Here is a 26,814-nt window from a genome sequence, read left to right as displayed (position 1 = left end):
GCCCGCCCTCGGCCCCGCCCGGCGCGTTCCGGCCCGGCCATGGCGGGAGAGGGCGAGGAGGATCTGGCGGCCTTCGTGGCCCTGCACGGGGCCGCGCTCCGCGCATCGCGGGTCCCCACGCAGTACTGGGAGAGCCTGAGCCGCAAACTGCGCGGAGAGGTGGGTGAGCAGCGCTGGGGCGGCTCCGCACGGGAGAGCGGCGCTGAGGGAGCAGCCCCGGAGGGCAGCCCCGGGCCGGGGAGAGCGGCGCTGAGGGGGCAGCCCCGGAGGGCAGCTCCGGGCCGGGGAGAGCCGCGCTGAGGGAGCAGCCCCGAGATGGGCAAGCTGCGGCCGTGGCAGTGGCCGTGGAGAGCCGTGCTGAGGGCAGCCCCTGCAGCCCTGGGCGAAGAAGACAGGAGAGTCCCGGTGTTGCTTAGCAGGGGACAGCGGGAAAGGCGCGGTGCGGGTTGTGTTACCGAGACTGAAGCTCGGGGCTGTAAAAGACGTCAGGTGTATTGTACATATCTGATTTCGTCTTTTTGTTGTCGGCGTGAAGTTTGGAAGCGTTTGGAAAGCCTTGTAACTAGCGATACAGTACTGGAGAGAGGTGATGAATTGAAAAAACCACTGCACTTTAGCAACTTCACAGAAGGAAATTGTCTCTGGCCCAGGCAAATGCAGGACAGTGTCCTCAACCCTTCAGCTTTTTATGAAAGAGGGTTAAGAAAAAACAGCAACCGTAATAGTGTTAGAGTAAGGATGTTGTCATATCTTGATCCATTATGGTTTGGATTGACTTTTGCCTTATTTTTAATTTTTTTTTCCAGTTCAGTTCCACGCAGATCTGCCCTGCGGTCACTTATAACTGTGCAGAGCTCAGCCAGCTCATCTCATGTGTGCATGAGTTACCTGGCTCGGGCAGTGCTCTTCAGGTGAAGCTGGCCCCTGGCCCTGAGCTAAAGGGAGTGTGGAGACACAGGCACACTGCAGGGTGGAGTATCCCTTTTCACCTTTGTAGCAACCATCTGCTTGCTTCCTGGAGCTTTGTAAAGAGAAAGGGAAGAGAAACAAAGACAAGAAAATGAGTGATTTTAAACAGATTGTAAAGACACGGGTTGTATTTAGACAGTTTTTTTCTGTTTGCACATCTGCAGCCCAGCCTCAGTGATGAGGAAAGCTGTCTTTGATTTGTGGGAGTAAAGGAACAAGGAGCTGAGGCAGGAAAGAGAGGTAAGCCAAAACCTTTCTTCTGGAGAATTGAGAGTTCTTGAGGGAGACTGGAGGAGTTCACCTGGAGAAGAAGATATGAATGAGGTGAATTTCTAGTCCTGGGGAGAGAAAGAGATCTGATAACTGGAGAAAGCAACTAGTGGTGGTTTGCTGGAAGGCAGGATAAGCAGTGAAGAAATGGCTTAGATGGGCTGAGAAGTTTAAACTGATAGTATAGAATGGTAGAGAAGGTGAGGGAACTGCAGTTTAACACCCATGTACAGGTAAAGTAATTTCTAATTACCTGAGTACTTCTTTTCCCCATCTCAGCTCCGAAGTAGGAACAGGAGAAAAGCATTGCAAGTCATGATATGAGTGTTTATAGTCAGGAAAGGTCTGATTATGTTCCTGCTGCTTTCAGTCAGTTGTGTGGTAGTATTAATAACAGGAATATGTGTTTATTACAGAGAAGATTACTGAAAATCTATACTATCTCAAGCAAACTCCTTGTGGAATTACACCCCCCTCAGTAAGTACTCATGCAAGGAACTTGGAGCAGGAATATTGTCACAGACATGTTTTATGAAAAATCCTTTCCATAGGATTTTTCCTCCCAAGAAGCTGAGAGGCCTCAGGAACAAAGTGTAAACAATGATTGTCTGCTGCTGTGGAATGCAACAGGAGCATCTGTGATTGGTCTCATGTGGTTGTTTCTAATTAATGGCCAATCACAGCCCAGCTGTCTGGACTGTCTTGGTCACTCACAAACCTTTGTTATCATTCTTTTTCTATTCTTAGCTAGCCTTCTGAGGAAACCCTTTCTTCTATTCTTTTAGTACAGTTTTAGTATAATATATATCATAAAATAATAAATCAGGCCTTCTGAAACATGGAGTCAGATCCTCGTCTCTTCCCTCCTCCTGGGACCCCTGGGAACACCACCCCAGAATATCTGCTGCTGTGCTTAGGTAGGAGGGTATGAGAAGGGATGTCCTGGAAGAGGATGGAACAGAAGGCAGCATAGAAAACCCAGAGTTGAGACCTGTTACGTTTCCACATGCCAGTGTGAAGCTGGAGGTAGCAAACTGAGCCTGTGCTGTGACCTAATGCAGGCCTGAGATTCGTGACCTGTGGCTGAGATCCTTGCTTGTTAGCAGCTGTGCTGGGAAGTGTGACACTGAGAAGGTAGGACAATAGAGCGAGGAGAGATGTTTTTATGGAGACTGGGATGAGGAAAGGCAGAAGGAAGAAAGCACATGCCCTAAGGCAGCAGACTGCTCCTGCTGCTTCATTTTACTTGCAGTAGTGGCTGAGCAGGCTCTTCTGTACTAAATGTCCCAGTGTGTGTGGAAAAAGAGACTTAATTATTTCAGTGAGCTTTGGGAGATAAAGCAAGCTGCTCAGAGTGCTTGTCTCTACTGCTGCAGCTTCAGGTTTTTGCCCAGAAGAAGGGCAAAAGGATATGGAGAAAATTGGGATGTCCAGGAAAAGTTACTATGAGGAGTGCTGTGGACTGGGATAACCTCTTGAGCAGCTTGAGACAGAGTCACAGGAGCTTCCTTAGAACTGGACTATGCAGGGTGGCTGGAAGAGAAGCAGTAAAGAAAGAAAAGGAGGTGAGGGGAAGGGGTGAAATGGTTTTGGGAATCTAGGTAATAAAGTATAACCTAGGGGACAAAACCCCAGGGCAGTGTAGAACATAGGATGAGTTTCCTTGTGACGTGTTAAATGGGAGGAATTTTTCCTTTGTCCTAACCTGTTGCAAAGATTAAAACTTTCTAGCATAGAACTTGAAAAAATTTGCATCTATAATAGAGATAAAAATATCTCTTGCATCAATACCTCTAGAACCCAGCCCAAGCAGCTGCTATTGAACACTGTCACATGTATTTCAACATAGAGAGTGAATGCACCCTCCCTCCACTGTGTGCACCAAAGCCTGTGAGAAGTGGAGGGTTTGGTTGTTTTTGGTTTTTTTTTAATTTACCTTGGGATCTGCTGGAGCAGGTTTCCTTCTGAGAGCATTATGTAATTGGATTGCTCATTCAAAACATGGTGTAACTGCTGGATTGGTAAACCTGCATTTAGTTATTCGTTTTGCATTTAACATTCAGCATCTGTTGGGAGGAAATTCTTTTTGTGTTACTGACAGAAACTTGAAAAATAAAATATATGCATGTGTAATCATTCATTATAAGTGCTAAAATTGTGTTTCTAGTGTAGTGGATGTTTCTTATGCTCTTGGATAAGCTAAAGTATCTTTATAAGCCTGGAAAATACAGTGCCTGCATCTAATTTATTCATAATCTTTTCTTTTTCTATTCCAGCCATACACTAAGTTATTTTGCAGGCTTCTCTGTATTGCAGGGAGATTTTTGTAGCCCTCAGATGCTGCTGGCAAAAGACTGCTTAGAGTTTCATCCCAGTTAGAAATGGAGGCTCTTAATTAATTACCAGAAGGAGTGCAGTATGGTAATACTGCTAGATTTTATTTCCAGAGCAGTGGAAGGCAGCCTGTTGCTCAGAAGTTCCCTGTGGCCTTCAGAGCAGTTTCCAGTGTGCCTTAAAGGAATTTGCTAGAGATGCCTGTGTGGTAATTGTCATGACATGTGCTGCTTTGGTATCAAGTTCTGTGGTTTGCTGGGCTTGGTTGGGTTGGAGCTGTACCTGAACATGCAGAGGGAGGGATTTTTTGCCCAAACATGTTTTACTTGCAAGCAGTTGTGCCACTGGAATGTGTTGGTGCTTTTTTGCTGTCTAGAAGTTATTGGTTGCGCTGGTGGCATACTTAATGTGAGCTCTCCCTGTTCTGCTTCAAGCCAGAGATTACTTTTCAGATTGGTGATGTGATCTTATCCAGCTGGTTTTTGCTTAAGGAGCTTACTTAAGATTCCCTTAATGGAGCTGCTGTGTTAATAGGTTCAGTGTGACAGCCTGGCTCAGAGGGAGGGAGGAAGAGAGGACACACAAAACTGTCTGTGTATCCACACTGACCACGAGGTGCTTCTGCCAAACCCATCAGTGAACTGCTGAACTGCTTGTATTATCAACTATGAGTTTAAAAACAGCAAAACCCTCACAAAAAGCCGCTGATTAAGATGGTTTTGAGCTGCTGCTGCTGCGAGAAGTGTGATTTGCTTTGGGTGAGGAGTACACATAGTCCACTTTTAGGTGGTTATAAATTCTCTAGAAGAAATTTTTCATTAAGCATAATTCTGTAAAGGTATTGAAAGTGGAGATTTTATGCTAAATGTAAGTGCTACAGCCTCGTGTATCTGATAATTTGCCAGAGGAAAAGACCAAACTTTGGCTTAGGGCATTTGGAATCCCTTCATTTTTCAGTCTTGAGATGATATTAAATACAAAAAAATAAAATAAAAGTGCAACAGCTTCCCCTTAGTGTTGTGGAGGAACTCGATATTCACTGTGGGTGTTTGGTAAACGGGTGGAGCCTGTCCTGAGGGGAGGCTGAGGCTGAGTCAGCCATGGCTGGCCTCCTGTCCCTCTCACAAACTCCTCAAGACAAAAGCCAAGTGTGGAAAGCACACACGGGGCCACGATGCAGCACATGCCAAGTGGCTCCCACTTACACTTTCCATTTTCTGATGGCTCCCACTCACTTGTCTGTCACTTCTCTGCTGGCTAAGGAGGTTGTTGAGGGTGGCCCTTGATCCGGGCAGGGGCACTGAAGTGTCACTTCAGGGAAGAGAGGAACGTGTTTGCTGGCTGCCATGGGCTGGGATTAGCATTTGTGCCCTAAACCTGACGAGGGAGCTCACCCAGCTGGGAGCCAATCTGACAAAAATTAGTTGTGAGCACAGGGCAGGGCTCTTTCTTTTGCTGGGACCTGCCTGCAGCTACATGAATTTCAATAACTACAAATTTTCAAGGCAGCCATGCAGAGACTTTAAAAAGCATTGAAAGCTACTATTAGAACAGCAAGAGGTTTTGATACTGCTTACTACTGAGTAATGTTATCCTCTTCTAGCAACTGGAAAACTAGAAATAAATTGGAACTGCTATTTTGATACCTGCTGAAGTGAAAGAAACTAAGTTTCTGATTTTATTCTTTTTTAAATAGGTGCAGCTTTAATCTCTAGTAAGTTTGTTTGGAGAGTAATTTTCTTTACCCTAAAAAGATGCATATGTATGTATTAGCCAGCATACTGTTAGCATCTCCTTAGCATTTAGCTAAGAAGCTGTTAGCTAATAGCAGCTAATAGCTGTTAGCTATTGTTAGCATCTGGAAGGCATCCCTGCCCGTGGCAGCAGGGATGGAGCCAAGATGATCTTTTAAGGGCCTTTCTAACCCAAGACATTCTATGACTTTTTATCCAACGTGGCCCCCTCCCCTTTGCTTCCGCCATGCCAGAGGAAAATACCATCCCCTGTTCCTCAGAAGGGAATTTCAGATACTTCTCCCCTTGGATCTGATCTGTGAACTGTGGCTTAAGATGAGAAGTAGCTGTTGCTGTCCTGCTGACTTTCTCCTCGTAATGGTGGACACTCCCTCTTTGAGCAACTGTCTGTTTTTTCTAGGTGCCCTTTCTTCGCAGTTGTGGAGTTGATTTCATCACCTTCCTGTTGAGACTTAGCAAAAATAATTGTCCTGTAGAAACACTCACCTGAACAAATGAAAGCTTGTTGCTGCCACTGGCATTTTACAGCTAAGAAGTTGTCAATATATAGAAGTAATGATTTTTAATAATGTGGCATTGCAGGCTGTGTGTTGAACCATTGCAGGTTTGGAGTGTTGAACCAGTAACTCGAGAGCTCACACTTTAGACCTTTCTCCTTCCCTGCTACTTTTTAGTCATATTTGATTGAGGCAAATAATCTGTCTGCCCAAGCCTGGTTTATTAGGTAGTATGTGAGTGATTCTAGCAAAATAATTCTCTCTGAAAAATTCCAACAGTCTTTGGAGGCTTTACCTATTTTTGTCTTCCTAAAAGCGTATGTTCATTTTGAAATGATGAGAGTTGTCAGCAGGGTCTTAGTTCTGCCAGATATGCAAGCCCACTGTTAGGGAAGGGAGCCCTGTGTGGTGACTGCCCTCATTTCTCTATGTTCTGGAGGGAGTTGTTGCATCCAGAGTGGGCAAGAATGTAAACAAACCCCTTTCAGCACCTTAGTAGACATAAGTGTATGAAACTTAATTTGATATATAGCAGTATAAGGAGTCTCCCAATTTACCTGGGGGTGAGTGAGCACTGATAGTTCCTTTAATAGGGAAAGAAGAGAGAGAGAAGCAGGCTGAGATTTCTTAATGGTTCAGAACTCAATTGGGAAAAGCTCTTTTTCTTCAGGGACCTTAATGTACTTCAGTATGGTGGTGGAGCCTGGGTAACACTCGGTTTTGCAGGTCTTAAATTACTGATTTTAGCAAAGGTTGAGCAAGGGTATTCTGTTTTCAGCCTCTAAAATTCTTAGTGAGGCATTAAACTGATAGACAATCATTAGTAGACCTGCTGCTGCCAAAGAAACCAACAAAGCTTCCTGCCAGTATTGACTAAGAAACTTCCCAAACAAACAGCTCTGTTAAAATGTGAAAGAATAAATACTGTTGTTCATTCATCTCCTAAGTTAAAAATGCCATTTTTTATCAGATTACAGGGAAGAAATGTCTGCAGGTGTCTCATTGTGCATATCAGAGTTCTATCTTATCCAGTTGCATGATATTTTCTGCACTTTCCATCTCAGATATTTGATGCTGGTGACTACTTTGGAATAATGCAAGTAGAAGAGGTGGATGAGGAGGAAGAAGTTGATGAAGAAATGGAAGAAGAATTCAAAAAACCAAATCCTGGAAATGGACCTTGTTTCAAAGTTATTGTAACAAATGAGAATGGACTTCAGGCCTCTAATCCCAATAGGTGAGTTGTGTTTTTGAAAATATTGTTCAGTCTTTGAGTGGTGTGAAACCCTAAAATAATAGTGACTTGCTTTGAGACTGGTTGGAACCTATTCAGAAATCCTCTTTTCTATCTCTAAGACATAGCTGCATGTTTGAGGAAAGATGCATGCTATGAAGCACCCATTTCACAGGGTACTGGGAGCACAAACATCTTAATGTGGTTCCTTTTTCAATCATGCAGGAAGATATTTAGAAATTGGTTTTTAGTAAATTCAGGGAGAAAATAAGGAAAAGGCAACCTTGAAATGATTTCTGCAGAAATAAAGCAAACCTTTGTATCTGCAAGACTGTGTGCCTGTGGAAAAAAAACTAAAGAAATACTTGTGATCTCCTCATGCCAAGAAGGTATTCACAGTAATATTCTGTGGGCTTCAATTTCCTTCAGTTGGCTGAAGTATAGTTCAAGAGTGGTTGTGTGCATGTGTGTGGAATTTAGTATATTAAATTACTGTTCTCTTGCTAACAATCAGCTTATCTGTCATGAGTGTAAGACTAGGAAGCATGTATAAGACTATATAAAGTTGTGTAAGAAACAACTTTAGTTTATAGTAAAGTTTATAGTACTGCTTTTTGTGTTCTTACTGGTTTCAGATATAGACCAGGGTATTTGTCATACATTAATTAAAAGCAGTGAGATGACATCATCTCTGCTGGAGATCTAAGTTCAGTTCTGCTCAGTTCTGTAAAACTTCTGTGAGACCATTCATACTTTTTAGGTCTTTGGTAAACATGCAAACTCTAAAAAATTAAATTAAGCTTGATGAGTAAAACCAACAAAGATTCATAGGTATGTGCCTTTATACCCCTGCCTTAACCTAAGTAATCACCTTTCTAAATCTGACAATACACTTGAATTATCAAGTCCAGAACCAACTCCTGTGATAATCTTGGGCTTCTTTGCAGCATTCAGGTAGTTTGAATGTGGGAGCAGAACACCACCACACCTGTTTGCTAACATTTTGAAAGAGCTTGACCTTAGCATTCTCTGGAGTCTTTAATTTTAAAATTAAGTGAAGTTTCATGTGTGTGTGGAATCTGGGATACAATAATTGTTCAACCATATTTGCCCTATGTGACGGCTAACGTGTTTTTAGCCTCCTGAAATATGGGTGTTGTGGAGGGTATTTTATTTGGTGTGGGGATTTTGCTAGCAAGTAGAATTCAAATTTTTCTCTGTAATCGTTTAGTCAGATGATATCACCAAAATGTGAAGAATCCTTCTGTTTGAAAAACTGTGGTTTTTTTCTAAAAGTCATGCAGCCTAAGCAAGGATTAAACTTGTCAAGGGAAGCTGTGCCAGATATGTATGGTTTTATTTTGGGTTAGATTGTAATTTTTTTAAGCAATGCAATTTTTTCTAAAAATAATTTGGTGACAAACCCCACCCCTACCCAAAGAAAAAAAACCAAAACAAATGGAAACGATCAAAACTTATTGCTCATTTTCTTTTAATAGCACATACAGGCTTCTAATGATCAGACTTCTCCACCTGGCTTTACAGATGACAGTAGATATCACAAACCCTGTGGCTAACAAGGTCCTCAAGTAATTTTTCAAATCAGTGTATTGTTTTCCTGGTTAAGGCAAGAATATCAGGTTGTTGCAGTAGAGTTCCTAGTGATAAAAAGGGAAGGTATTTGTGTTCTTGGCTTTTAAAGGGAATAAGCTCAAAAACTGAGTGCCTGTTCTTTACCTGCTCCTCATTTTCATGGAAATGCTCATTAATGCACCATAAGCTCTTTAGAGCAAAACCAGAGTGTGAATTACTGCTGGAAAGTTGCTCCTGCAATGCCCCGGTGTGTGCTCAGGGAGTGACTTTGTGACTAAGAGCAGATTAGCTATCACACCATCTGCAGGGAAAGGCAGCATTTGTTCAGAGCACGTGTGTGTGTGTGTGTCTGTGTGTGTGAGAGAGCCCTGGGGGTAACCCCACCCGGGCTGGTGCCACCCTAACTCTCCTGCAGCGTGTTCCTCGTGGACCACGCCTGGACGTTCCGCGCGGAGCACGCGCGGCAGCAGCTGCGCCAGGTGCCCGGCCTGCTGCACAGGATGGCCAACCTCATGGGCATCGCCTTCCACGGAGAGATCCCCGACGAGGGCAGCATCCAGCACGTGCTGCAGGAGATGTGGAAGTACAGCCAGACCTACCAGCTCTCTCAAGGGGTAAGAATGTACGGCATGCTAAAAATTTTGGGGTGGATATGTTCCAATACATGAATATTAGCAAAGATCCTTACAGGTGTTCTTTCTCATTGGAAGAAGAGCAGATGCTGCTTTTAGGGTGTGTGGGTAAGACCACACAAGGTCACCCTGCCCTCTGTAGTCCTTCAGCACTGTGCAAACATGTCTTGAGCCTTCAAACGCTTCAAGTGCCATTTTTGAGGGACTACAACCCTTGGGGTGCAGGTGAAAACCCTATTGTACCGTTTGCATTGGAGCTCCAATGTTTTTTTGAGTCTTTTGAATTGAAGAGGAGAAAAATTAATTCTTTGGCCTCAGCCCTATGCAGGATGGGCAGGGCTAGCCCTGAGAAGTGAGAGCATGAGCAGACTGCCCCTATTAGCTCAGAGTCTTGAGATGTTCTCTGGACTGGTCATCTTTATCATTTAAGCTCAAATTTAACTCACAGAAGAATCAGGTCTGAAAAATCCCTGAGAAGGGGATTCAGTGTGACTTTTTCCTTAAATGAAAGGGAAATCTGAACAGTATCTCTGAGTCTTTCTATCCTATCTCTCTGTTTCTCAATTTGTCACGAATAGCTTGTGAGTGAAATGGAATTATCTGTGTTACTACTTGAAAAGTGATTCTCCAGAAGGCAATTAATTCATCCCGTAGCTGAACTTGTCTTCTGTTCACTTTTCTAGGAAATATCTCAAGTCTACTCTCTCTGCTCCATTTCTGCCTCCATAAAAAGGCCACATTAATGCTACCAAGCAATTTGAAGTTTATTTTCTCATTCAGGATTTTTTCATTATGAGTGTTGCAGGAAGGGGGCACTTTGACGATGCAGCCTCTGCACTTAGAGCCAGCTGTTGTTGCAGGTGGCAGTGTCGATCTCCTTCACACTTAAGCTTCAGACACTTTTTAGCTGATTGATTCTGAGAGAAACTGAAGGAAAACTAATCCTGCCAAGCAGCCTTCTGCTGGTTTAGCTGTTTTAAGCAGTTGGTTTGGTTCAGGGAAAGTGGGTCTGGTAGGCAATAGCAGTAGCACAAGAAAGAGGAGGCTGAAGGAGGAATCTGAGAAGTGGTGTAGGGGTGCTGCCAGTGCCTCTGTCTCATGGAGCTTTTCCTGCACTCCATGTGTGCAAGATGTCCCCCTCTGTTTATTCATGCAGACTGCAGAGGAGAAGGTTCCTGTCTGGTACATCATGGATGAATTTGGATCACGCATTCAGCATTCAGACCAGCCAAGTTTTGCAGCAGCCCCTCTGTTTTATATGCCTCAACAAATTGCTTACACGATTCTCTGGCCTTTGAGAGACCTTGAAACTGGTGGTGAGTGTGTGTCTGAGGAGCTGGGGTTTTCTTTAAAGCTTGCAATAGAAAATGGGCCAGTTCTTACAAAATCATTGAACATTTCACGGTAGAACGAATGTTTCAAGACCAAAATGGCTGCATTCTTGTAACAGTGTCAAATATAAAAGTTCTCTTTGTCTAATATTTCTGTATTTTAGGATACAGACCTTTTAGCAGTCCAAAAATGTTGCTATTGACAGAGAATTTAAATCTTGCATCACTACCTTAGTGAAACTGCAGATTCAGTCATCTAAGGGATTAAAAAAAATCCCCTAAAATCTGTGTTTGTAGCTTTGAGTTGGAAAGTCAGGCTCTGAAAGTTGGGAAACACCAGGCCAATGATTTATTCCTGTAATCTGAATCAGGGGTCAGCCTCTGCCTCCATCATGTGGAGAAGATAAACATCTTAAATAATACTTCTTTTATCATGTTTCATTAATTATCTCTAATTTTTCATTTAAATAACAAAAGTTGTGCTGGTATTGACTGTGCAGCTGTCATTTGAAGATTTTCAGTGGGAAATGAAAGGCAGTTCCTAAAGGTTCTCCTGGTTTTGGTGCAGATGAGGTCACTCGTGATTACGCTCACGGGGAGACGGATCGCCTGATCAGGAAGTGTGTTTTGTTACCCTGGCTGCCTGAAGTGTTGGATGTCAGCTCTTCCACTCCAGAGCCACCAGATGAGCATTACCAGGTATGATTTTAACAGGTTAATTCCATATCTTATCTCTTTAAATAAGAGGCAGAGTCTCGAAAAGCATTGCAAGAATTCTGATTTTGCTTCTTTTTAAAGACTGATTCAAAGGACAGCCATTAAAATAAAAAAACAATTCAGAGCACAGTGAGATAAGAAATGTCTTATATGTAATATTTAAGTATTTAAATACTGGAGCAACATAAACAAGTTTTAATATTTTATTGCTGTATTGCATGGCTATTTTTATAAGCACACTACAAGGTACTTCATATGAGGCATCAATCTTCCAGGTAGATGTTTGATACATTGCCTATTAGGCTTCTTGATTGAATTTGTTATTGTAGCATTGCTGTTCAGTCTTGAATTACAGAAAGTTTTGTTTTATTATTTTAAGAAAAGTTTAATTTTTCAGACTGGATGCTGGGCTATGTTGTGGTTTAGAACTAATAAATATTGGAGCACAAACATTTTTTAAGTTGTCGGCATGCTTCTAAAGTACTGATTCAGTTTGTTTCCTTTCTAATAAACGTTTGGGGTATTTTAAAGATGTGAAATTAATGTTTGGAATCTCCTTGTCATGAACAATGTCTACATGAGATTCACTTCTTAGAAAAATGAGGAAACTGATACCTATGAGTTTGCTACTGGCCACTAATAGCATTCAAAATACAGCTTCTAAACCCCTACCCTGTGTTTCTTTATGGTGGCTGAGAGGCAGAAAATGCTCTATCCAGCTTGTTACTAACAATATCTAGTCAGAAGTGTAGTTAACCTGCTTCTGCTTGGTAAAGTTGTACACTCATAATAGCTGGGCTGTCTTGTAACCCAAGGCAGATGGATTGGTTGTGATTTTGCATTTTTGGAAGAGCTGTACTTTGCATTAACAGAGGAACAGCAATGCACCCAGAGTTTGTCCTATATGTATGCTGTTGGCAAAAGAGCCTTGGTCTCAGAGAAGGCAACTTTTGCGTGTTTTAATTCCGTTTTGGTATGATCGGGTCAAGTTAAGGAACTGTGTGGCAAATAAGTCCAGAATCCTCCTTTACCACTCTACCTTAAAAACATCTTTTCAAGGTAGCTTTTTTTTAAAACTGTCTCTGCCACTCAGCTGTTGAGGGGAGATGAGAGCTCTGCTGATGCTAGAACCAACCAACAGAGCTTTTATTTACTGCTGGACATCTAGAGTGAAAGAAAGTCTCAGCTAGTGACAAACCAGTGAGGAGTGGCTCAGGGCATGCCACATCCCTAGACACCAAAGGTGACACAGCTAGAAAGAGATACAGCTAGATACAGCTAGAAAGGTGATACAGCCAGAAAGAGATACCATGTTGCTGACAGTTCTCATTATATGTAAAACAATCCTAGTTGCTGTGACAACTCAGCAACATTTTGGCATAACTTTTTGATACCTGTTTTTTATTCTGTTATCCAATTCCAGTTTCCAACACAGACCACAAAGGCTGTAACTAACTTAGATGATGCTGTGGGTGATGATGGGGCACTGATTGCAGAAGCAAGTGTCAGGGGAGGCAGCTTCTAATGGAATGTCTGGGATGGAGGAAGTATCTTCATGGGACTGGGGAGATTTCAACAGCTCCCTGGGTTTGAGCTGCAAAAAACACAGTAATGCATCCTCTGGTACTGTTCTGAGAATTGTAATCTTCTCACCTTAAAAGTACAGGCTCCTTTCTTTTTCTGGAGTGACTGCAACCATTATTGTGTATTTGTTCCTGCCCAGTCTGGATATTTCATGTAGAAGAGTGAATTCATGTTACTGCTTCTGTGTCAGGGGTTTAGTCATCATCTTTTGAACTGCTATTTTTATGAAGCTGTCAGAGCTAAACTACCTTTCATATTTCTATCTCAGAATATATAATTTTTAGGTAATCTCTCACAAGTTTTCAGAAGGGGGTGTCTAAGATCTTTGATTACCATTGTGGTTTTGTTTCTCTTTCCACTTAAGCAGGATTTTATTGCTATACCAACCTTAAAGGTAAAGAGGTACATATGTGGCTGGACAGGCCCTTCACTGCAATTTATGACAGTCTGGATCAGCTGGAATTCAAAGATCTGTTGCACAGCAGCAGCTGCTTTTCTTTCTCAAGATGTACTTCTCCTGTCCCAGAGTTTCTGAGAGCTGCTTCCTTTTGCAGGGCATCAGCAGGGGTGCCAAAGTGTATTTCCTTTCAGCAGTCAGAGGGGGGCTGTACAGGATGGAGAGAGACATTGCAGGCATGGTTACTGCTGAGGACTGCAAAAAACATTTTGCTCATTTTCACAGGAGCAGAATTGGCTTCCAACGTCCTACAATTTTTTTAGACATCTGTAACAAAGTATCACAGCTAGATGGTCAGTCTTCCATTTTGTTGGAAATACAACAACTTTGTCTTCTATTGCATATGGTTGGCTGTGATTTGAGGAATTTTTTTTTTTCATGTCTAGGAGACAAGAATTTCTCAGGGTCATTCAGCAGTGTTGATGTGCTCTGGTCTTGAAGCCCTATTTCTTACTCCTTTTTACTGTTAGGATTTCCTTCTGCCTCTGTTCTTGTACTGATTTTTTTTTTTTTTTCTGAACAACATAGTACACAACATAATGGAATTATGACTTTCCTGAAATTCACTTGCACCAAAGAGAATGGAGTAAGACATGCAATGAACTCTTTCATTCTGCCTGGAATTAACTTTTTGTGGTTTTCTGTTTTCTAGGCAATTTTAGCAGAAAACAAGGAAAAACTTCCTGTAGCGATCAATCCACCAGTTTATGCCAAAGACAAAGTTTTCAAGTACGTATCCACAAACAAAATGTTTTCTTATCATGATAATGTGCAGTAATTGCAGTGTGTTCAGGCTGAACAGCCTTTTCCATCTTTGAACAGAGGCAAGTTAAAGGTGGGTTTATATGGAGCCACTTGCCTAAAATTCTGACTTTCTAGTTACTGCTCTTGGATTTATTCTTCAAAGTGAATGAATTGTCGCTTACATAATTTCTAAAAAATAAATTTAGTTTGGTTTTTTGTTTCTTTTTTTTTAGTAAGTGCCACCTTCTGGTGAAAGAAAAGTTGCATCATGTTTTAACACTAAGTTACACGGTGTTGTTTTCTCTAAGAATGATTTAAGGTGTAGAAGAGGCACTAAAGACTTGTCTTCTGCATTATAGCATGTATGTCCTCAGGGGTTGCTATGTGAATATATAATAGACTATTCCCCTTGTTCAGATGGCATTACCAAACAGGAATCCTATAAAAACCTGCGATGTTTTAGATTGGGCATGTGTTTACTACAAAAATGAGCTGTATGCTGTGAAACCATTTCAGAAGAAAGCTGGAAGAACATTGCAAAGATAAGAGATTTTTTTGAGCAAAAACAGTGGTGCTGCATGGCCAGGCTGCCTTGTTACTGGTTTTATTCCAGGACAAACCATTGCTTAGCATGTGCTGTGAGTTGCTCTCTGGGGTGTTTGTGGTCTGACACTGGGATCACAGTTCTTGCTTGAAACCTTTTGCTTAAATGCTAAAGTTGCACGAAAATGTATTTGGTAGGCGTACTCACACACCAGCTTCTTGTGTTGATTTGTTACTCCCTAGATGAAGTTTACTTGAGGAGAACTACTGAGAATCAGAAGTCACTTCTTGTGGAGAGGCCAGTGGTAGTCAAAGTTTCATTTGTAGTTGAAATCTCTGGTTACATGTGAGGATAAGCAAAAGCTGATACTTTTCATCTGATGTACTCAGATGCAGGAGTCAAAGGCAGATGCATTCTGATAGAGGCAGAAACCTCTTTAGTTTGTATCTTACATTTCAAATGAATGGCACTCACATTAGGCAGGGAAGGAGCGGGAAGCACATGAAATTCTTCCTGCTTTTCTTCTAAGAAATTTAATCCACTCTTTAATGTAAATTTTAGTGGAAATTTAATGTACTCTTAAGGGCTTCCCTCCCTTTTCCTTTATCTTGTTCATGTCTGGACAGGAGGCTGTAAGGTCTCTCTCAGCTCTGAATTTTGTGTACTAATGCTCCTCCACAGGTAGAGCAGCATCTCAGAGTCCAGATGACTGAGTGGGAGCTGCAGCCTTCCAGTGCTCTTGGCTTTCCCTAAAGGTTTTAGGGCTGTCACCCTGGGCAGACAGATGGGAACATGTGGAGCTGGGTAGATGGGTGTAGCCTGTTAATGATGTTTGTGCTCTCCTTTGTGGATTGCTGCTGTTTTAGGGGATTCAGAAGAAATTCAAGCTGCAGAGTTTAGAACCTGGAACAAACTCTTAGCATCTTGTATCCAAGCAGAGTTAAGACAGAGAGTGGAAGATCAAATAAATGTTTAACCTGAGCCCTGAAAAGCAGGGGAGTGAGTACAAGTAGTTTGATACAGCAAATTTATAGGTTTAATTAGAGCTTGTAGCATAGTAACTGCTGCCCTAGGGAGATTGCTCTATCCAGCTGTGCTGATTGCTGAATGGAAAAAAAGAATCAAAGATCTAAATGCTTCAAAGACAGATTTATTAGGGAAAGTCTTTCCAGTTGGTGTTGGGCTTGATCATCTCTGTTTCTTTTGATCTTCTCTTTCATGTTTCTTTTCAGCTACATCAGTTACTGTTTTAAAATGTCCAAAGAGCTGTTGTGAGGCAACTCTTTGTTTTGGTTGGTCTTGTCAGCTCTGTGCTGTGGGAGTTGATTCTCATAACTGCTTCTTAGTTTTAGATATTTAAAGTTTCAAGTTAAGTAACATCTAAACATATTTATCTTACTTGTATCATTTCACTGAATGTCATCTTTAATCCCAGAGTTCATAGCATCCCTTCCAGGACTTCAGTGAGACCAGGGGAAAAAACCCATAATTTGGGAGGCATGGTTAGCTGGCTTCATTAGTTCAGTGTGCCACTGATACTGGACTGAAAGGTCCAGAATAGCTTGGCTGATAACACAGGATTGCAGTGGAGGTGTTCTGCCCTCTGCCAAAGCCACAATGGGACTTGGTGCATTCCTTACCTGTCTGTGTCTTTTTGTGACATTACCAGTGTATTACCTTAGAGCAAATGAAATGGCTTTATTGCCTCTCTGATCTTAACCTCCATCATCTTATTGCAATGATGTTCTTGCACTTAAAGCTAAATTGAGCTCCCCTGTTTCTTTTGTGCTGCATTTTAGCAAGTCTTCAAATATGTAATCCTGAGTGCTCTGGGACTGGATCTTTGTAGGATGGTGACTTGTAGGGTGTGTTTGTAAAGAACCAGTTTGGGATTCTGAACAAGATCAATTTTAGTACTTCTTGTGCTGCATGTGTTCTTTCTTGCCTATTTGTGTGGAGATTTTGGATGCTTCAGGACTTTGTTACGGCATTATATAATTGGCCTTTTATCTTTAGGTCACCACTTTGATTTCCTCTTGCTCCAGCAAGGACTAACAGTTGCTCCAAACCAGTGGATGTTAGGGGAGCTTGTGGGTTTGGCAGCACTTGTAGTGGATCCAGTACATTTGGTATTACACTTTCCCCTTGTGTGCAGACTTACAAGGAGAAGCCAAGAAGCCACAAATTGCAGGAAGAAATGCTAGTGGGACTCTGTGGAAATACTAATTTTGTTCTGTTGCAACAATGAGGAAGGACTGGTGGCTTCTTTCAACAGGCTGATTCCCTTCATCCAGAGTGAAGTCAGCTCTGTCAGTTACAGACTTCAGCACAAATAGTATAAATATTGTAATATCTCACACATGGAGCTATGCAAAGCACCTTACATACTTTGCTTTTTAAAGAATTTATTTCCCCCTGTGACTGGGCTATTTCTGCAGTTCATCTTTTTAGAGAAGTTAGAGAAGTGTCTCTCAGGGGAATATATTTTCCAATTGGTTAGTAGTGGAGGAGGAGAGGAAAGTTTACAACTAATAAGAATAGATCTGGAGAGAAGGAAGAATAGAGTAGTTTCTCATGGAAAAAATTAGTGTCTTTTTATTCTGTTCAAATGTTTCCTTACCATGAGAATGAAATAAAAAACAGTCTTGCTTTTTGAGTTAACATGCTGAATTCTGAATTAAGTGGCCTCACTTAAAGCTATAAAGTCATCAAAACAAGCATTATTTCTATCTGCTTATTTTAGCATCCAAGTCACTGGTTTTATTTGAGAGGGAACTTTCCTAAGATACACAACAATTTACCTCATTCTTGGTTACATTCTGAAATGTATGTGAGGTTTGGGTTGGTGTTTTGTATGATTTTAAATGAGGTTGAGAAGGAATTTGTATCAAGCCTCAAAGTTTTCTGTATTCCCAGCATATACCTAATGTACCTACTTTCATATGTTTGGGTTATTTACAGTTCTGAACAAACAAAAATAATCTTCTGCAGCTACAGAATTAAGCTGACAGGATTTCCTATGACTTTCTTTCATGTGGGTGACAGCAAGTTGATTTTTAGAGCTCTTTCAGGAGTGAAGGCATTCACAAGGCCACTCTTATTTCTGGATATTGCATGTAGAACAGTGAATTCATGTTACTGCTTCTGTGTCAGGGGTTTAGTCATCATCTTCTGAACTGTTATTTTTATGAAGCTATCAGAGCTAAACTACCTTTGATATTTCTATCTCAGAATAGATAATTTTTAGGTAATGTCTCAAGTTTTTTATCTATCCCACTTCAATTTATGTTGTTTGTGTGAATCAAGAAGAGATTGTCACAGAGAGTGTATACAGGAAAAACATAAAAGTTTTTTTTTCTATTCAAGCATTAGTTGATCAGTTTCAGGAACTAAACTGACATTTTTCTTCTTTTGTGTGCTTCTTTCTTCTAGGGTTTTCACAGACATTCCTCAAGTTCTCAACAGCCTGACACATCCCCGTTTTGTATTCACAGACAACGAGGGAGAGGCAGACATCCTCTACAACTTCTCACACTTCAAAGATTATAGGTTAATTAATTATAGGATTCATTATTCCCCTGATAATACTTCTTTTTAAATTTCTTTGCTATAAAAACTGTGTTCCCAGAGGCCTCCCCAGCCCTCCCCCTTCACCAAGCACTTGTTTGTGTTGTAGGAAGCTGAGTGAGGAGAGGCCTGAGGTCATGGTGAATCAGTTCCCATGCGAGAACCTCCTGACTGTCAAAGACTGCCTGGCATCCATTGCCAGGCGAGCTGGAGGACCAGATGGGCCCAGGTGGTTGCCTCGGACTTTTAACCTCGAGACAGAATTGCCTCAGTTCATCAGCTGCTTCCAGCAACGTGACAGAAGGTGACTTGTGTTTCCTTTTCCCCAGGTTTTGTGCTGTCTTGATCTCACTTTCCTCAAGGACCAGGAGCCCACATATTGGCTTGGCAGCTGTTGCACTACCATGATTTAGCTCTTGCTGCATTTATATTCAAGTGAATTTTACCTGAAAAGTAGAGGCTTTTTAGGTTTTTATTTTAGGTAAAAGTAATTAAGCAATGCAGTTTGAAACCCAGAAACTTTGCTGTGATTTGAATACATAGTTGAAGTCCTTTGCTCTTTTCCTAGTCAGGATCTTGCCTCTTGTGTTTAACAGATATACAGAGCCTCAAAATGTGTTTGCAACAAATGTGAGATTTTATTTCAAGGGAACAGTAGCAGTTGTTCTTGCACTTAAGCCGGAATGGAAAATGTTTAAAGTACTTGGATTCTGTAAGGTTACGAAAGTAAAATTAGTGTTAGACTGGAGCAGTTGTGGAGCTTTTAGGGTTTTAAATCCACACTTCTGCTGGTGCAGCTCCCTTGGGTGGAAATTATGATTTCTCTTCTTGTGAGAGAGAAAGAGAGCATTAGCTACTGTTCTGTCTGGCATGGAGTACTGTGGTTAAAAGGTTGCTGCTTTGGTGATGCCTGTTTATTATGGTGACACCTGCCAGGTGTTTCATTTGGCCATTATTTGCTACACATAATGTCTTATGGACTGGCATTGACCAGGAGAGAGCTCACCTGCCACGTGTCCCTTTGGTGTAATTGCTTTTCAGCATCAAGGACTGACCGTGCATGCAGTGTGTATGTAAGCTTAGTGGGAAGGAGGTGGTAGGGATTTTCAAACAAACAGAAGTTAAATGCTATCTTTAGCTCACTTTATGATATTTTAATAGTTTGAGGAAAGGACATCAAGCATCATCCTGTCCTGACTTGAAAAGATAGGTGGAAAGACCAGCATATTGCTGGATTTTCTCAAGGATATCTCAAAGAATTTTGCCCCAGGAGGTGTCGGGGGGTTACAAAGTGAGACGATGGTGGTGTGGTTTTATTTTCCTGTAGTGTGAGCTGCTGATAAACTGTGTGGTTTTTTTCCCAAAGAGATGAGTTCTGGTGTCATTTAATGTGAATGATTTTGAGGTCTTGGAAAATTGCACACTACGCTGCCAGAGTATTCTCAGGCTCCTGGCAGAACAATTCCACACTGTGACTTGCTTGTGCATGTTCATGGTGATGCTGTTGATGGGTTGTTTTCCCAACCATGATGGGAAAACATGGAGTTTTGATGGAGTCAGATGCAATAGGAGATAAACAGTGAGATGGAGTTAGGTCTAACTAAAAAAAAAAATTGTGAAAGGTACCACTAACTTTTCTCTCCCTTATTCCTAAGACCCACTCCTCCCAGCTGTCAGCAGAAGTCTTAATTCTTGCAGTGTAGCCCACAGCTTTATAAAGTATTTTTTCGGGAGAAGACATGTATCCAGCCAAATGGATATTTAGCCGGATGAATGAGGTAGATACTTACAGGTATTGCTCTCCCACTTTCTCTCCCAGAGGAGAAGATAATCACTGGATATGCAAACCATGGAACCTGGCCAGAAGCCTGGATACCCACATCACCAACAACCTGAACAGTATCATCAGGCACAGGGAAAGCAGCCCAAAGGTGAGAGGGCATAGTTTTGAATGGGATTTAAAAAGCAGAGCTGAAAAAACTGCTTCATAGAACGAGGTCTGAAAATACAAAGGAAATTTATTCTTCAAAATACATATGCTGGCCATAAGCATACAGTTCAGAGTAGATTCAGTTGCAAATTGGTAAACTCCAGTTGTTGCAGAGGTGAACTCAGAGCCTGATGTTGCCTTATGTAAAGAATAAAACTTGCCCTGGCTGTAGTTAGCATTGCTCGTCAATTTGGTAACATTATTGCTTCTGTCCCCTGGTTGGTTGTTGTTGCTCAGTGGCACAAAGGACCACCCTTGCCAACAGGAGATGAATTGTGGAGCTTTTTACAGGGAGCCTGCAACATCCACCTGTACCTCACTGTGTGTGAGCACTGGAGCTCGCTTCAGAACCATTTGTTGGTGACGTGTGGACTGCATGTGTTTTCTGGGGTACAGAAATGCACACAGAATTGCTTCACAATTGTTACAAAACAGCAAGGTCACCAGAGTTAGAAATCTGTGATTTTTACAAATGAGAAAATCCTGGCCTCCATGTTTCCACACCCTGTAGTCAGAGTGTGAACAAAAGCAATGTTGTCTATTTGTGCACCTTTCTGGGGAAAAGCTGAAATGCAGGCAGGGCTGCCCTAAGTCACCAAGGTGCAGTGACACTTGCATTTCACCTGAGCTGTCCCTGTGCTGTGCTGTAGGTGTGTGACACTTGCATTTCACTGAGCTGTGCTGTGCTGTAGGTGTGTGACACTTGCATTTCACTGAGCTGTGCTGTAGGTGTGTGACACTTGCATTTCACTGAGCTGTGCTGTGCTGTAGGTGTGTGACACTTGCATTTCACTGAGCTGTGCTGTGCTGTAGGTGTGTGACACTTGCATTTCACTGAGCTGTGCTGTGCTGTAGGTGTGTGACACTTGCACTTCACTGAGCTGTGCTGTGCTGCAGGTGGTGTGCAAGTACATCGAGGAGCCGGTGCTGTTTGGGCGCGAGGACGTGGGGCAGGTGAAGTTCGACGTGCGCTACGTGGTGCTGCTGCGCTCGGTGCAGCCGCTGCGGCTCTACAGCTACGACGTGTTCTGGCTGCGCTTCTCCAACAGGTGCTGCCCTCCCCTCGCAGGCTGCGCTGCTGACACAGAGCCCTTAAACTGAGCGGTTGTTCTGTTCCTTAGGGTGTTCTCGCTTGATGACTTGGATGACTACGAGAAGCATTTCACCGTCATGAATTACGCTCCTGGTGCGACATTGAAACAGGTGAGCAAACTGCCCAAAACACTCCCTCCACTTTCTGTTGGTAGAAAATCTTCTGGTGTTTGCTGTTAGCAAATAGTCTGTTTCACATCCACTTCAACAGGGTGTTCAAAATACCTGAAGTCCTAAGCAAATACTTTCCTAGACTCTTTCCCCTCTTTGCCCCAGTCACCTGTGGTTATCTAAAGTAATACAAACCTATGTTCTGAATGGAATCCACATCGAGAGAGACAATAAAAGAAGTATAAAAAACAACAGCTTGTCATTGTCAAAGCCTTACACTTTTGATCTTTTACAACAAGAAATCCTGGAACAAGGAAGGTATTCAGGAGCTGTCTTAATTCCCTAGTTCTCTACTTGCATTTGTATGAATGGCAAATATATTTGATGCTCTGTTCTCTTGTCATTCCTGACCAAGACAGCCTTTGATGTTACTGAACTGTTTTAGGTGCACTGTGAAGACTTTATTCCTCTGTTTGAAAAGCAATATCCTGAATATCCTTGGACAACAGTACAAGTAAGTCAGCAACTCATCTTTCTCTTGTAAATGTTCATTATGTGTTTTGGGTTTTTTATACTCAGCAAACCAGCTTTTCCAGAAGTCTTGGGTTGTTAGGATTTTTTTTTTTCTTAGAAGACATGTTTCTTGTGTATCACAAAGGAGATCATATGTTAACCTTTACTTCAAACTGTGTAATTTGCCCTCAAATACTTGATTGTTTGAGGATTGTGTTTTTAATTTGAGAATTTTACTTCATGATCACACTGTGATAATTCTTTATGTTGGACGTAGCAATACAGCCAGTCCTGACTACTCTCAAGCAGAGTTTTCTGCTGCTGCCCCAGCTTCTCTCTGTTAGAAGCCTTGCCAGGGCTCTGTCCCTGCTCCTTGCACAGATGACTTTTCACAGGAGCACAGATGGCTCTCTCATACCAGGGCATCTTTTTACTTTAAAAAGGAAGCTCCAAATACTACAGTTCCATAAAACATGCAGGAAGGCACATGAGGGCCCTCTCATTGATTTTCATTTTTCCTGTGATTTGTGCTTGAAAGAAAAAGCTGAATGTGAAGAGCCACTTCAGAAACATGCACAAAACTGAATTCTTTCATTCTTCCATATTTATTAGGAGCTGGAAGAAACAGAGTGAATGATAGCTGAGCCTTTATATGTGCATATTCATTCAAAAGTGCATAAATTTCCAACTGTGACTTGATTTCCTAGATTAATTCACATTTGTTTTAACTAGATCCTTGTGTACTCAGACTATGACAGGGTTTAAAATAGTCTGAAAGAGACTACAAGGGGTGAAAAGAGAGATGTAAAAATACACCCTGTAGGTTACCCAAAGTAGTACCGAAAATAGAGGGAATGATTCACTGCAGCATAAATGCAATGCTAAGACTCACATCTCTGTGTTCTTCCTGGTTTATTTCATTTCCAGATTGGATATCTGACTGTTTTTTGAAACACCTATGTAATACATTCTTCAAATTTCTATGTCCCCCCCACCTTTCTTAGGGGTATAAATGGGTAGAAGATTTTTCATTGCAGAACAGAACAAAACAAAGCAAGACTACAACTGAATAGGCAGGAAAAAAAGCAGGAATTTCACAATTGTACTGCTGGTTTTCACAGAACTCTCCTAGGTTTTCTTTTTCCCCTCCTCTACACATAAGTGCAATACTTGGCATAATGCCTGAGAAGGGGGTTAATTCTAATGTTAAATGCCCTATTTTTAGGATTTCCATAGTATTCATTGGCTCTCCAGAAAAATCCATGGATATTGCCTGGCGCTGAGTTCTTTCTTTGTGTTGGCATTAGGTCTAAATGCACATTTGGAAGCCAGCACTGTGCAGATTTTCACCTGTTGTGTAGTGCAATTGATACAAACCCTTTCAAACACTGCATGAATGAAGTGATTAGAAACGTGTGTTGCTTTTATGGAAGCTATCTGCTCATTCAGAATTCACTGCTTTTTCTGTTACTAGGCAAGTATTTTTAAGGCATTTGCTGAATTGTTCCAAGTTGCTACATCTAAACCTGCCCCTCTTGGCATCTGCAATTATCCATCTTCAAGAGCAATATATGCCATTGACTTGATGCTTAAGTGGGACACCAGCAGAGATGGTGAGAAGCTCTTTATTTGAGTGTTGAATTGTTTATGTTTGTGGACCTTTTCAGAAGTCTGTTCTCTGTGCCTCCCACTGACACCTGAAGTTGCAAATTTGTGGGGATAGCATCTGCCATGCTGCTTAACAGGAGTGATGCATCTGCCATGCTGCTGAGCTGCATCCTTGTTTCCCTGCTGCTGTTGTTCTCTGTTTGGAGAAAAACAGAGCAAAACAACAGGGGGGTGGGGGAGGGGACCAAAAGAATCCAATCAAACCACCACACACAAAAACCCCAAACAAATGTCTGAAATACCCAACTCTCTATGAAAATCTTGGAGACATCTAATTGCCTATGGCTTCCAGGCTTGGAGCAGTGTTCGGTGCACAGTGACTTACTGTGACAGGGAAGGGACCACATTCACCATTTCAGTGCTGTTGATATCCTCAGGGCTGGCATTCAGGTCTTACCAAGTCTCTGCAAGAACATGTGAGTGAGGCTGCTTCATGTTAGTGCCACAGCATGGCTGCCTACCTGAAGCCTTTCTTCCAGGCAGCTGTGGAGGATGGAGGGCTGGTTGCAAAGTCTGCCAGACAGAATAGTTTGTTGTCTCACTAGGAGGCTCAGAAATGTTCTGTAAATGTCCCTGACTCAGACATGTGTTCCTTGTAGAGGTACAAAAGTAGCAGAGGCACCAAGACGAAGAGAACTGCCAGGGAGTATTGAAGAGAGCACACTCTCTTTGTGTGGTACTGGGTTCTCTGGGACACAGGAGAAGTTGCTTGCCTGTGCCCATTTGCCTGCAGAGCAATTAGATGTTGTGTGTTGGGTGAGTGCCCCATGGCCACTGCTGCAGGGACTGATGCTGTGAAGATTGAGTTGCTTCATGTAGGGACATGATTGAGAAACAGGAGATATAAAATGGAGCCTTTGCTGATGAGATGAGGTGGAGCAAGGGTTGAATGTGCTGTGCTATGTCCACACTGGATCCTGTTTCACCTGTCCCAGAGGTGTCCTCAATGGGATAAGCAGAGCAGCTCACAAACATTACTGGATTGAGGACAACTACTGTAGTAAAAGAACATGCCTGGCTGAACATGAGCTGCACAGGTCCCTGGCCTTTAGAAAGTAAGGGGTGGTGCCAGTGGCAATGCTGTAAAGCTGTGGGCAGCCTGTGGACAAAGAGATTTGTTGCTCCTGTGCAAAGCACAGTAGGATTCACTTATCCATTCCCTCACTTAACAATCTCAACACCAGATGTTAAACAAAATCCTTTGGTTTTCTCTGCACAGAATGCATTTGATTCAAAACTGATGAAGTTTTAAGAGAAAATTAAATTTTCTGACTTCCTTTAGGAGTGGTATGAAGTGGCAGATGGGGGTGGCTGCAGTTAAAGGAACAGGACTGCTAAATACCTAGGAGATTTAAAGAAAGCAAGGTTCGTACTGAAATGTGAAAGGAGAAGCAGAGTTTACTTGAAGATGTTTGAGACTGACAAGCAAAACAGCTGATTCAGGGAGACCATATTGAATGGCTGCAAGTTCTCTTTCCAGAGGAGGCATTGAATTAGCACAGTAGTTCCAGAATCTGTTGGATAATTGTCCTCTGGATAATGATGGTAGAACATACTTCTGTCCCTCCAATAAAAACCAACCCACTGAAACAAAAACACCCTGCTGGCTTGGCAGTTTGGGTCACAAAAGATGCTTTTTCCAATAATTTTCTATAATTTCTGGATTAAAGAAAAATAGTGATTTGGGATCTCTGTAGAGTTTGTATTAAGCAGCAATGTTTGTGTTTGCCTTGACAGGGAAAAGAATTATGCAGCCTCAGATCTTGGAGGTGAACTTTAATCCTGACTGTGACAGAGCCTGCAAATACCACCCTACCTTTTTTAATGATGTCTTCAGCACCTTATTTCTGGATGAAACAGACAACTGCCATGTGACACGCATTGTCTAACCACAGGAGATTTGACTCCATCAATTTCCTTGTCAGATATGCTTAACAGCAGGATTTATATTTCAGTTCTATGAGCTGCTGATGCAACTGTCTTTCTGTACTGATCACCAGGGGGAAAAAACTTGTCTCAGAAGAATATGCCATATACTGTATTGATAATCCCTTTGTCTGCATTGTCCTCGTCTTGCTTTTGCTCTTTCTATAAAACATAGCTGTGTGTTGACAAAGTGTCTTGTTTATTGAATATAGGATTTGTTTTACAGGTAACCTGATTGCTTGCTTGCTGGGAAACATTGCACAAGTTCCTTGTGTCAACATTAAAACTATAATTTACTGAATCCTGTTGGGGTTTGTATATCTCTTTCTTATCTACCCCTCCTATACAAAGATCTAAAAATATTCTGGTGGGTGAGAAATCATAATAATAATAAGTAGGGTATTTCTGTCCAGTGAACTATGGGGTTAATGGGACTAAAGATTTTATGGATCATCCCATTTTCCTTATTTAAAAAGAGAGAAAACAACCCCACAGCATTTAGGAAGCTTGTTCTGATGGCTGTCATCCTTAGCCTGCCCCTTAAAGAAACCAGATTTTTCAGGATGTGAGCAGGAGGCGATGTCTGGAGCAGCACAGGAATGCAGAAACCTAAAGGAATGAAAGGAATTTTGAAAACTGCTAGAAGCCCAAACAGTCTTGGGACTTTGAAGTTTAGGGCATAAGAGAGAAGTATTTGGCAGTGGGTTGCCCATTTGAAATGAATCATTCCTACTCTTTCCTTAAATCAGGGTCACTTGGCTGAAATTTAGCTATTATATGTGCAAGCTGCAAAAAATTCTCCTGCCTGCCATGACATATATATTGTATGGGTAGTAATTACTTAAGCTAGATTGCAGGAGTTAGGATGTGCTCAAGAAGAAAGTGCAACTATAAAATTGTGTAAGAGTTCTAAACCTTGCTTCCAGCTTGCAGACATGCGGTGCATTGTCCATCATGATCAGGAACATGAAGGAATATTTGAGGCTATTTCAGGCTGGTCTGCAGGAACCTGCTTTGTTCCACTGACTGGAGCATAGGCTGGAGAAATAAACTTGGGGAAATCCAGTTGCCATGGAGGTGAGGCAGAAGGGAGAGCAGGGTTGCACAGCCAGAAGTGATGCTCACACCATGCGGGCCTGCTTCTCAGGGGAACCCCAACTGGTTTGGGCTCCTTACTTAAATTTGATCAAAGAAATGTTGTGACTGGGTTCTCACAGTTTCTTTACAGTTGCTTGAATTTCCTGGTTTGTCTTGGCCATTGCAAAGGAGGAGATGAGATGAAGGGGC

The 26,814-nt window shown here is 42.0% G+C and overlaps 1 protein-coding gene across 2 annotated transcripts; it reads left to right on the top strand.

Moving 5' to 3' along the window:
* Window positions 1-25,717, top strand: TTLL12 (tubulin tyrosine ligase like 12). 2 transcript variants are annotated; one of them, XM_064701740.1, is made up of 15 exons: window positions 21-159; window positions 1,134-1,209; window positions 6,889-7,061; window positions 9,067-9,265; window positions 10,440-10,599; window positions 11,183-11,313; window positions 14,025-14,101; window positions 18,093-18,209; window positions 18,337-18,531; window positions 20,047-20,158; window positions 21,115-21,266; window positions 21,339-21,420; window positions 21,866-21,934; window positions 23,408-23,546; window positions 25,339-25,717. In XM_064701740.1, exons 3-15 carry the CDS (start codon window positions 6,919-6,921, stop codon window positions 25,488-25,490), a joined length of 1,728 nt encoding a protein of 575 aa, XP_064557810.1. In that variant the 5' UTR covers window positions 21-159; window positions 1,134-1,209; window positions 6,889-6,918; the 3' UTR covers window positions 25,491-25,717. The 2 variants fall into 2 exon arrangements, with proteins under 2 accessions (XP_064557809.1, XP_064557810.1); XM_064701739.1 differs by lacking the exon at window positions 1,134-1,209 and having other exon boundaries at window positions 1-159.
* Window positions 25,718-26,814: the final 1,097 nt, after the last annotated feature.

The sequence above is a fragment of the Zonotrichia leucophrys genome, chromosome 1A (assembly GCF_028769735.1).
Source record: "Zonotrichia leucophrys gambelii isolate GWCS_2022_RI chromosome 1A, RI_Zleu_2.0, whole genome shotgun sequence".
NCBI classification, from domain to species: domain Eukaryota; kingdom Metazoa; phylum Chordata; class Aves; order Passeriformes; family Passerellidae; genus Zonotrichia; species Zonotrichia leucophrys.
The sequence above is the reverse complement of the archived record's forward strand: the minus strand, read 5'-3'. Positions and strand labels throughout refer to the sequence as shown.

Coding starts and splice junctions, on each gene's coding strand:
- TTLL12 (XM_064701739.1), top strand. CDS start 40: ATGGCGGGAGAGGGCGAGGAGGATCTGGCGGCCTTCGTGGCCCTGCAC. Junction 9,266..10,439: donor CCTACCAGCTCTCTCAAGGG/GTAAGAATGTAC, acceptor TTATTCATGCAG/ACTGCAGAGGAGAAGGTTCC. Junction 18,532..20,046: donor TTCCAGCAACGTGACAGAAG/GTGACTTGTGTT, acceptor TTTCTCTCCCAG/AGGAGAAGATAATCACTGGA.